The sequence below is a fragment of the Salmo salar genome, chromosome 25 (assembly GCF_965601325.2).
Source record: "Salmo salar chromosome 25, fSalSal1, whole genome shotgun sequence".
NCBI classification, from domain to species: Eukaryota; Metazoa; Chordata; class Actinopteri; order Salmoniformes; family Salmonidae; genus Salmo; species Salmo salar.
In genome coordinates, this window is record NC_138315.1 from 31,746,183 (window position 1) to 31,758,699 (window position 12,517).

The 12,517-nt window shown below is 43.8% G+C and overlaps 1 protein-coding gene across 1 annotated transcript; it reads right to left on the reverse strand.

Annotated features, from left to right (window-relative positions):
* Positions 1–17: 17 nt before the first annotated feature.
* Positions 18–8,062, reverse strand: LOC106586582 (coiled-coil domain-containing protein 93). The gene is given in 22 exon segments (XM_082969232.1): positions 18–558; positions 753–851; positions 1,017–1,096; positions 1,210–1,247; positions 1,509–1,591; positions 1,678–1,786; positions 1,936–2,007; positions 2,114–2,188; positions 4,064–4,077; positions 4,080–4,129; positions 4,249–4,385; positions 4,519–4,632; positions 4,756–4,842; positions 4,939–4,989; positions 5,108–5,209; positions 5,441–5,477; positions 6,173–6,212; positions 6,215–6,272; positions 6,901–6,957; positions 7,087–7,185; positions 7,282–7,393; positions 8,052–8,062. Coding segments are annotated over 21 exon segments (1,437 nt in total). The 3' UTR covers positions 18–558; positions 753–840.
* Between the last annotated feature and the right edge of the window lie 4,455 nt (positions 8,063–12,517).

The window sequence follows — 12,517 nt, forward strand, 5'->3', positions numbered from 1 at the left end:
CTGCAGGAAATCTTACGGACTGTGCATGGTTTATTTTATTAAGTGCCAAAGTGATGATAAACTGGGTAGACAACAGAGATCAATACACATGGGTAAAGCCAGTGCTTGACTTGGGCAGGAGCTCACTGGAACTGAGTACCAGCACCTCAAATGTTCTTCTGCTGGAGATCCTGCATCTCCTAGAATATTAGCTCAAAAGTATAGAGTTCCTGCACCTTAATATAAATGGTACGTAGAGAGAACATTCATGTCACCGTGCAAAGGGCGGTTGATGTCCCTCAAGAATCTCTCTGCCCTGCCAGGAGTGGCATCACTATCCACATACTGCAAAGCAACGTGGAATGTCAAAGCACAATACAATAGGCAGAATAAGGCAATACAATACAAGTGACCCCAAATAGAGGAGAATACATGATTCAGACAGCAAGACATACAGTCGTTGATTGATGAGATTAGTTTTTATATAACAGTGAGAAATTATTTTGGAGGCAGTGATTTGGGTTATGAAGCACCCTTGGCTCTCAGCTTGGATAGCAGCATTTAATTCTTACGACACTCCTGTAAGAAAGAGTATTGGATTAGTAAAACAACATCAGTGATTCACTTTATCAGTTTAGAAGGGAAAATGCAAAAAAAGACAAAAATAAAATCAGCTCTGGGAGACTACAGCAGAACACATTCATAAAACAGTTAACTAGTTTCGGCATGTTTTACCATACATAACCCGAATGCGGTTCTCTCTCAGGCCTCACCTCTTTGAAGTCCTTGACAGTTTTGAAGTAGAGCCTCTGTTTGTCCAGAAGCTCCAGGTACTCATCATTCAGCTGGTCTCTCCTCATCTTATTCTCCATCTGTAGACCAGGAGGAGACATCACCAATATGCATCACACAGCACTGCCATATTTAAGTGTTTTTCACTAGGGCCAGGCGGAAAGCACCTGGCGTCTTCAGTTCAAGCTATCATTAGGCAGCAGACAGTGAAGATGAGAGATGGTTAGTTACTGTACTCAACTTACTGCGGCTTTGTTTGATTCCCTCCACTATCTGCTCCATCTGTCTCAAGAACTGCTCCTTGGTCCCCAAAGACGCCATCGCCCTGAGCAAGACAGAAGATCACGGCTTAGACAGGAGGTAAACCTGCTGGACTTCATTACCCATAATACGAAAAGCAGGATAGGTTTATAAAGGGTAAATTGTGAAAATACTCACTGTTGGAAGTTGTCATGGATGGAATTCAGCAAGTTCACCTACAGAAACAGATCAACACGGGGTGGCAGGTAGCCTAGTGGTTAGAGCAATGGGCCAGTAACCGAAAGGTGACAAGCTGACAAGGTAAAAATCTGTCGTTCTGCCCCTGAACAAGGCAGTTAACCCACTGTTCCTAGGCCATCATTGTAAATAAGAATTTGTTCTTAACTGATTTGCCTAGTTAAATAAAAAAAACACATGAGTAAACAAGCTGATTTCAGCTGCAATGGCTCTATGAAACTGATGCCCTCTCCTCTTACCTCCTTCTCTGGGTATACCTTCTTGTCATCTAATGTGTTATACAAGGTGAAGAACTACTTGGTCTCTTTATGTGTTGCTGAAACTAGGGGACACACACACAAAAGTAATGTTTCTTTGATGTAAGAAATTGTTAACAAATCAGTAAGTGGTTGAGGCTAAGATACCTACCTTGGCCATAGAGCTCAATGAACCTCTTCTGATACTGGTTCAGTTCTGCCCTGCTCGGCAACTCGTCTATCTTCCTCTGCAGGATGGCGATCTCACGGTTCCTCCGAGCCTATCAGAGAGTAGCCCTCAGGTCATGAGCAAATAAAGGATTTGGTAAGAGGACCACTATTTGCATGCTCCAAACAGAATGCCTAAGTGAATTCAAATTGATTAAGCAGGAATGAATCCTGCTACAGCAGTGTGCATTGGTGCTTTTACCATCAGCAGTCTGATCTTCTGTAGCTTATCTCTGTCTGTGTTGTACTGCTTGTCGATTAGGTGACTCCTCTCCTTAGGGAGAGAGAGAGTGAGAGAGGGGGAAAGAAAGTCAGTCACAGTGTAACATTTGTTAAACATAGACAAAAAAAAGAGTTAGCTGGTCTTGGGAGTGTGTTACCTTCTCGTCCTCCGTATCATCTCCTGACTCCATCTTCAGGTCCTCAATGTTCTGCTGCAGGCGATCCATCTCCTCCTGGAAAAAAATTGCACTCCATGTTAGTTGTTTTCCTCTTACCAGGAAATAAGGGAATTACATCACAAATACACCTGTGAAGTAGTTCCATTTCAAACTTAAATCTAACAAGTCATATGGACGGACTATGACAGACGAGCTAAATTACTTCTATGCAAGTAACATTGAAACATGCATGAGAGCATCAGCTGTTCCGGACAACTGTGTGATCACGCTCTCCATAGCTGATGTGAGTAAGACCTTTAAAACAGGTCAAGGCCGCAGGGCCAGATGCATTACCAGGACGTAATGCGCTGACCAACTGGCAAGTGTCTTCACTGACATTTTCAACCTGTCCCTGAGTGAGTCTGTAATACCAACATGTTTCAAGCAGACCACCAAAGTCCCTGTGCCCAAGAACACTAGGTAACCTGCCTAAATGACTACCGACCAGTAGCACTCACGTCTGTAGCCATGAAGTGCTTTGAAAGGCTGGTCATGGCTTACATCAACACCATTATCCCAGAAACCCTAGCCCCACTCCAATTTGCATACCGCCCCAACAGATCCACAGATGATGCAATCTATACTGCACTCAATACTGCCCTTTCCCACTCATCACTAAGCTAAGGACCCTGGGACTAAACACCTCCCTCTCCAACTGGATACTGGACTTCCTGATGGGCCACCCCCAGGTGGTAAGGGTAGGTAACAACACATCCGCCACGCTGATCCTCAACACGGAGGCCCCTCAGGGGTGCGTGCTCAGTCCCCTCCTGTACTCCCTGTTCACTCATGACTGCATGGCCAGGCACGACTCTAACACCATCATCAAGTTTGCTGATGACACAACAGTGGTAGGCCTGATCACTGACAACGATGAGACAGCCTATAGGGAGGTCTTCAGAGACCTGGCCGTCTGGTGCCAGGACAACAACCTCTCCCTCAACGTGATCAAGACAAAAGAGATGATTGTGGACTACAGGAAAAGGAGGACCGAGCACGCCCCCATTCTCATCGCCACGGCTGTAGTGGAGCAGGTTGAGAGTTCCAAGTTCCTTGGTGTCCACATCACCAACAAACTATCATGGTCCAAACACACTAAGACAGTTGTGAAGAGGGCACGACAAAACCTATTCCCCCTCAGGAGACTGAAAAGATTTGGTATGGGTCCTCAGATCCTCAAAATGTTCTACAACTGCACCATCGAGAGCATCCTGACTGGTTGCATCACTGCCTGATATGGCAACTGCTCGGCCTCTGACCGCAAGGCACTACAGAGGGTAGTGCGTACAGCCCAGTACATCACCAGGGCCAAGGTTCCTGCCATCCAGGACCTCTATACCAGGTGTTGTCAGAGGAAGGCCCTAAAAATGTTCAAATACTCCAGCCACCCTAGTCATAGACTGTTCTCTCTGCTACCGCACGGTACCGGAGCGCCAAGTCTAGGTCCAAAAGGCTTCTTAACAGCTTCTACCCCCAAGCCATAAGACTCCTGAACAGCTAATCAAAGGGCTACCGAGACCCCTCTTTTACGCTGCTGCTGCTCTCTGGTGCTCTCTGGCATAGTCACTTTAACTCTACCTACATGTACATATTACCTCAATTAACTTGACTAACCGGAGCCCTTGCATATTGAGTCTGTACCGGTACCCCCTGTATATAGCCTCGCTATTGTTATTTTACTGCTGCTGTTTCATTATTTGTTACTTTTATTTTCATATTTTTTTTGGGGGGCTTATTACTTAAAACGTATTTTTCTTAAACTTCTTGAAGCATTGTTGGTTAAGGGCTTGTAACTAAGCGTTTCACTGTAAGGTCTACACCTGTTGTATTCGGTGCATGTGACAAATAACATTTGATTTGAAAGTATGCAGACTCTAGACTCTCTACTACTCTACAATGAGTCCGTGCTTCAGGTTCTCATTCATGCCTACCAGAGCCCTCAGCTTCTCCAACAGTCTGTGGCACACACAGAGGATGAGAAAAGTCCAAAACACCTGTATAACTTCAGGGAGTTTATATACTAACAACCACTGAATGAATGCCCTAATGGTTTGGTCTGTATGTGCAGCACTCACCCAGTATCAGCCCGGCCCTCAGCCTCTTCCAGGGCACTCAGCTCTTTCTCCAGTCTCTCTGACTGCTCTGTGGCCTCCATCAGTTTGCTCTTAGCTTCCACACACCCTGATTTTACCTACAGGTGTTTGGCTTGTAGCTGAAAACACACCAAATACACATACTTTTAGTTACTTCTGACAGGAAAATAAAGTGCATCGTATCCTTCCATTTAAGAAATGCATGGCTATTTTACACAACGTTCTGTGAAATTCATAAAGTCCAGTCGTCACCTCCTCCAACTGCTTGGTCTTCTGTTGGATCTGTTTGTTCAGAGAGGTCACTATCCTACGGTGCTGCTGGACTGGCCCGTACCGCTCTGGACGGTCCTCTGCAGACCTCTCCAACTGATGGAAATGTGTATGTGGAAATATTTAACTACACACTGTGGCATTGACTTATTCTTTAAAATATGACAAATATTTTATGATTGCAGTTAACCATTTAACCCTGCTGTGGGAGTCGCTCACCTTCTCAGCATACTCAGATGCTGTCTGTTTAATCTCCTCAGACTGCAGCCCAACTATCTGTCCCACTGTGCTAGCCGTTAGCCTCCCCTGTGTTGGTGTTACATATGAAATAAAACAACTTTACACAGTAATCAACCACACAGTAAAGGCACTGGCCAAGAGTAGAACTAAAGCCATGCCTACCTCCTCAGTCGCCATGGCAGCCATGCTGGTCATCAGTGTTTTGATGCGCAGCTGAGAGGATATATCACAGGGAGTCAGGGACATCATCACAAAGAGGGATGCATTTCTGTAGTATTGGACATGGGGCTACGGTTGGGTTTAGAGCGATACACATGTGATGTGACCTCACCTACTCCGCTGCCTGCAGGTCCTCCTCCTCCTGCGACCCCTCTGTAATCCCTGGGGGTGTGGCCTGAGAGCCTGGCATCAACGAGGCTTTCCGTTCCTCTGCCTGTAGGGAACAGGGGGATACCATCTTTCATCGGGGTTTCACTTTCTACTATAGCTACAGTTCACAGAACACCTATGATCTACCAGTCTCCATCCCTGTAATATTGGTTGTAATGATCGACCTCTTGTCCCGGTCTTCATCTTTCTGTAGAAGGCTGTAGTTATAGGCTTTGAATTCATATAACGCTACAATTAACTTTACACATATGACAGTAATTTCAATAAAGCTCACCTGGTCCTGTTTTGTCTGCTTGCTGAATCCATACCGTCTAAAACACAGGAGTAATAAGTACTTAAATCACTGTTAGGCACAGGAGGCTGGTGGCACCTTAATTGGGGAAGACGGGCACGTGGTAATGGCTGGAGCGTTATAGTGGAAAGGTATCAACAACATGTGTTTGATGCCATTCCATTTGCTCCGTTTCAGCCATTATTATGAGCCGTCCTCCCCTCAACAGCCTCCACTGCTGTTAGGATACTGGTACATGAAAGGAGCACATAACACATGTATGCACACACACACCCACTCCATGCTTGTTTGAAGTTTTGTACTCTCTTCTGTATCGAAACACTCACACAACAAGCATTCATGTGAAACTCTCCTTGCAGTGAACGAGTCCATTTACATACTTACAGAAGGTCATCTGACATTCTAATATAAGGATGGATGAGATGCAGGAAAAGAATAGGAAAATGAAAGGAACACAATTGTCAAATGGGATGGGATCACATTGGTTCTGATTCTCAGTGACAAGGTAAAAATCTGTCCTTCTGCCCCTGAACAAGGCAGTTAACCCACTGTTCCTAGGCCGTCATTGTAAATAAGAATTTATTCTTAACTGACCCACCTAGTTAAATAAAGGTAAAACATTTTTTTTTTTATGTGAACATGTAACATGAACTGTGGAGAAAGTTGGATATGGAGGACTGAATACGGAGAGAGCGAGAGAGACAGGCAGCCTACCTTCCATACTCCAATAGAGTGGAGTGAACCCTGGACTCTCGTCCAGCAGCGCTCCTGCTTCAACCTGTCTCTTGTATTTCCTATGAGGTTTATACACTTCCTGTCAATACCAGAGGAGAAAAACAACATGCTGTGTGGTTTTAAAGTTTCTATACTATTACAAGGGGGTCTTTAAAACAAATCAAATTTAATTTGTCACATGCTACGTAAACAACAGGTGTAGACTATTTTTATTTAACCTTTATTTAACTAGGGAAGTCAGTTAAGAACAAATTCTTATTTACAATGACGGCCTACACCGGCCAAACCCGGACGACGCTGGGCCAGTTGTGCCCCACCCTATGGGACGGCTGGTTATGATACAGCCTGGAGACGAACCAAGGTGTCTGTAGTGACGCCTCTTGCACTGAGATGCAGAGCCTTAGACCGCTGTGCCACTCAGGAGCAACAGTGAAATGCTTACTAACGGGCCCTTCCCAACAACGCAAAGAGAAAAATAAGGGAGGAATAAATACACAGTGCGTAACGATAACTTGGCTATAAACATCGGGTACCGGTATCGAGTCGAGTCGATGAGGTAATTGAGGTAGATATGTATATATAAGCAGAATTGGTCAGAAGCCTGTAAAACGTCTGCTATCCACTGCAGCACCATCTTTATTGTAAAGGCTCATGGAATAATTTGACCCAGGCATGGCATGTCAGCTTCATGTCAGGGAGTCACTCACCAATACATCTAGGACTACTTTCACAGCCTTCTCCTTCCTCTGGGGGAAGTCTTCATCCTAGGATGGAGACAATACGACAGGGGTTTATTCAGTGAAAAGTTCAGAACATTGCACTTAGAAATGTAATGAGTAGAGCTGGAGTTGAATATCCCTGCCATGGACCCACCCTACAATAACAGCACTCACCTCAGGGAAGCTGTGTGTCTTCTGGAACTGAGAGGCAGAATAGGCTCTCACATAGTCTCCCATCTCCTCCCTCGTCTCTATGGCCCTCTTCACCAGCCACTGAAGATCATACAACACAGGCAATGAATCAGACATGAGGTCACAAACCAAGTGTGGTACTCTATTACAAAACTCTAATGTCTCAGGAATACACACCTGTATCACTGGAAATATATGGATGAAATCCAGCCCTTGGATCTGATGGGGCTCCAGGCGATGAGGGCACTTCATTTTGGGCAGAACAGAGACAATCTTCTCTGTGAGAGCTCTGCAAAGATATACACAAAATCATCCAACATCAGTTACACTGGTCCAGCAACATCACTAACAGTAAACAAAACAATGCTATATGTTAGCTACTTACATGTTGAATTCTCCTGGAACAGCAGATCCACATCAATGTCAAAGTTAAATGTTGTGATGCACCATGTCATCCCTCCAACCACCTATAAAAAGACATGGTTCAGGGAATGGAAATAGAAAGGGTAGCGAGGAGATGGTAAAACCAGGAATCAAAAGCCTGCAGATCTTCAGGTTTGTAATGTAAGTTGGTTCTCACCTTGTCTAAAGGTCCCAGTCCTTTTATTCGGGGCTCTGACATATCCAGCAGCAAGCAGAAGTTCCAGGATTTCTGCTAGCTTGACACTCTGCTCCTCGTCCTTCCTTGTTTCAACCTGCAAGCCACAGTTGCTAACATCAGTTGCTTTATTTAGCAAACTGTGAATTCGCTACCTCCTGTAGCTATCTAGCCAAGTGGCAAACCCATAAATGTTTACATTGCAATGTTGTGTTGTTATATTATGACAGAAACCGCACCATATTAGGAAAAATTACAGACACAAAAATATGTTACCTGAATAAGATTGCCCTCTTGATCATACTGAGCTCCTATTTTCGACCCTGTTCTCCCTCTGTGGAAAACAGACGTGGCCGCCATGTTGGACTGTGGTGTGTAGTAACATGACGAAAGCATATGACTTTGGTCTTAATCCTTGATAAATTGTGCGGTCAAGATGTAGCTGTAATTTTTATACAAAAAGTAAGCTAACCTCACTTGCAACACGGCCACTTTCGAGTGATGGGAGTCAATAAAGTGAGAATTGAGTTAACATTTACAAAAACAAAAGGGAACAATGTTGGATGTGAATCGCTGCAGCGGTTCTAAACGTTGCAATTCCACTTTCGTCCACTGGAGGGAGGTCTAATGCCACTAAAGATTATATGGAAAGGCTGACATGATGAAGCTCTCTTGGTCTGAAGCCTTTCCAACATCATTGAATCTTTCATTTGAACAGGGTTGTCAGTATTCCTGGAGACAAATAAATCATGCACGTTGTGATTAATGATCCTCAATTGTTGAAGTGATGTAAGGAAGCAGGACCATCAAGTACACATCCTGTCCACTGATCCTGCCATAGGCCTATAATGCAAACCATCAGTTTGTCCCATAAAACGTAACATCTATTTGCTGTGTGTGTGTGTGTGTGTGTGTGTGTGTGTGTGTGTGTGTGTGTGTGTGTGTGTGTGTGTGTGTGTGTGTGTGTGTGTGTGTGTGTGTGTGTGTGTGTCATCAACCCTCTGCTGCTCTCAGATCCAGTGTTCATCTGTCATGGGGGAGATATTCTCAATAGGGCAAAAGTGCGTCCTCTCCTCGACTCATCTGTCCTCCTTTCCAATGTGACCCACGAAAACCGATAAGTGGTTGCCAAATGTAGGAGCGCATCAATTAGTTAATAGGTGAACAGAGAGTAGTTTGCTCCTCTCCTCGACTGCCTTCTTCTGGCAGAGGATGCTCTGGTGTATCCTAAATGGAAGAGATTTAAAATCCGCCACAAACCCTTTGAAACATATTCTCTGAGGTGAAAAGCATGCACACATTTAAAAACGATATGCTACGTATCTTTTTATCTATAAAATGTCTAGCACAACTAGCTAGATGTATTTTTCTAACAATTTTTTGGGGGATAATTTTTTTTTAGGATGTAAATCATAATTTACCTGATGGCATGCTAGAGGAGTGTGTGTGTGTGTGAGCGAGAGAGAGAGAAAGCGAGAGAGAGAGAGAAAGAGAGAGAGACACTAGAACGCTCCCATTTAACAACTTGTGTTTTTGAATTCCTTCTGCCTATGTCTTCAGTATGCTTTTTGTTACAAAGAATAGATTTACCATATTTATAAGTAGTACTGCGCCATTGTGTAAAAGAACAGCCATTACAGAGCGGGTTAGACCTTCACATAGGTGCGAGTGCTTTGGCAGGCACCTGATGTCTATGTATTTCACATGAAGAAAGCTAAGATAACTGAGCTAAACGACTATCGCCCCGTAGCACTCACTTCCGTCATCATGAAGTGCTTTGAGAGACTAGTCACGGATCATATCCCCTCCACCCTACCTGACACCCTAGACCCACTGCAATTTGCTTACCGCCCCAATAGGTCCACAGACGACGCAATCGCAATCTCACTGCACACTGCCCTAACCCATCTAGACAAGAGGAATACCTATGTAAGAATGCTGTTCATCGACTACAGCTCAGCATTAAACACCATAGTACCCTCCAAACTCGTCATTAAGCTTGAGACCCTGGGTCTCAACCCCGCCCTGTGCAACTGGGTCCTGGACTTTCTGAAGGGCCGCCCCCAGGTGGTGAGGGTAGGAAACATCTCCACCCCGCTGATCCTCAACACTAGGTTCCCACAAGGGTGCGTTCTCAGCCCTCTCCTGTACTCCCTGTTCACCCATGACTGCGTGGCCATGCACGCCTCCAACTCAATCATCAAGTTTGCAGACAACACTACAGTGGTAGGCTTGATTACCAACAACAACGAGACGGCCTACAGGGAGGAGGTGAGGGCCCTCAGAGTGTGGTGTCAGGAAAATAACCTCACACTCAATGTCAACAAAACAAAGGAGATGATCGTGGACTTCAGGAAACAGCAGAGGGACTACCCCCCTATCCACATTGAAGGGACAGTAGTGGAGAAGGTGGAAAGTTTTAAGTTCCTCGGCGTACACATCACGGACAAACTGAAATGGTCCACCCACACAGACAGCGTGGTGAAGAAGGCGCCTCTTCAACCTCAGGAGGCTGAAGAAATTTGGCTTGTCACCGAAAACACTCACAAACTTTTACAGAAGCACAATCGAGAGCATCCTGTTGGGCTGTATCACCGCCTGGTACAGCAACTACCCCGCCCACAACCGTAAGGCTCTCCAGAGGGTAGTGAGGTCTGTACAACGCATCACTGGGGGCAAACTACCTGCCCGCCAGGACACCTACACCACCCGATGTCACAGGAAGGCCAAAAAGATCATCAAGGACATCAACCACCCAAGCCACTGCCTGTTCACCCTGCTATCATCCAGAAGGTGAGGTCAGTACAGGTGCATCACAGCTGGGACCGAGAGACTGAAAAACAGTTTCTTTCTCAAGGCTATCAGACTGTTAAACAGCCATCACTAACATTGAGTGGCTGCTGCCAACATACTGACTCAAATCTCTAGCCACTTTAATAATAAAAAATTGGATGTAATAAATGTGTCACTAGTCACTTTAAACAATGACACTTGATATAATGTTTACATACCCTACATTACTCATCTCATATGTATATAGTGTACTCTATACCATCTACTGCATCTTGACTATGCCGCACGGCCATCACTCATCCATATATTTATTTTACACTTGTGTGTATAAGATAGTTCTTGTGATATTGTTAGATTACTTGTTAGATATTACTGCACGGTCGGAACTAGAAGCACAAGTATTTCGCTACACTTGCATTAACATCTGCTAACCATGTGTATGTGACCAATAAAATTTGATTTGATTTGATGGACACTATTAAAGTGGAGGATCCCATAATGGAATATGCATCAGTGCAGGTAATAGTAGTCAGGTTGAGCACCCAGGAGGCAGTGGAGGATTCCATTAGAGACTCACAGTTCCTAAATCAGTAATTTTCTCTCTCTCTCTCTCTCTCTCTCTCTCTCTCCTCTCTCTCTCTCTCTCTCTCTCTCTCTCTCTCCCCTATCATTCTCTCTGAGTGTGTATTGAACTGCCTCTTTCGGGTAATTACTACAGCTTCATAAACTCTCTACTCCTCGGCCTCCTCAACAATGAAAAGAGACCTAGTCCTTGGACTTATCAATGCCCACCCAGCTGAAACCATTACACAGTGGCTCTCTCTCAAGCATAAGAGGCTTACAACAGAACATCACCTGACAACAGGTGTATAGACTGAAGCCATCTCAAAACAGGGTTTTGGGCTATAGGTTTTTGTTATATGTTGAAGCCATATTGCAAGTTATTTATAACAGAATAGGCTAAAGGTTTTTCTTAGGGTGATTACAATATTATTATTGCAATATTATAGCTTACTGTGACCACTATTGTATCATATATATATATATATATATATATATATATATATATATATATATATATATATATATATATACAGTTGAATTCAGAAGTTTACATACACTAATGATGGAGTCAGGGGCTAGGCCCCTTTTTTGTCAATTTCCGCCTGAATGACGTGCCCAAAGTAAACTGCCTGTTGTTCAAGCCATGAAGCCAGGATATGCAAGTTTGTAGAAATGTTAAAAATAATGTAGGAGAATATAACACAATAGATATGGTAGGAGAAAATCCAAAGAAAAACCAACCGGACTTCTTTTTTTGAGAGAGACCTTGCTCTTACAATGGAAAGCATACTGGAAATTAGCTCCCTGGATGCAATTCCTATGGCTTCCACAGGATGTCAGCAGTCTATGTTCAAGGTTTCAGGCTTGTAACTTTAAAATCGAGGAAGAAATATCAGTTTTAGTACAGGGACACAGTCTTGGAAATTCGTGTTTGGCGCACCATGAAGAAGTAACGCACCTGCTAAAATCGGTTTCCTATTGAACATACTTCTTTCCGTAAGAAAAATCATAGTTTGATTACATTTTAGGGTATCTGAGGAATAAATAGAAATGTATTTTGACTTGATGAAACAAAGTTTAGGGGTAGATTTTTGGATTCCTTTCTCTGCATGTTGAATGGGTCGATTACTCAAATCGATGGCGCCAACTAAACAGACTTTTTGGGATATAAAGAATGATTTTATCTAACAAAACACCACATTTTATAGCTGGGACCCTTTGGATGACAAATCAGAGGAAGATTTTCAAAAAGTAAGTGAATATTTAATCGCTATTTGTGAATTTATGTAACCTGTGCAAGTGGAAAAATATTTTGATGTGGGGTGCCGTCCTCAAACAATCAAACAATAGCATGCTTTCGCTGTAATAGCTACTGTAAATCGGACAGTGCAGTTAGATGAACAAGAATTTAAGCTTTCAACCAATATAAGACACTTACATTTACCTAAATGTTTAATA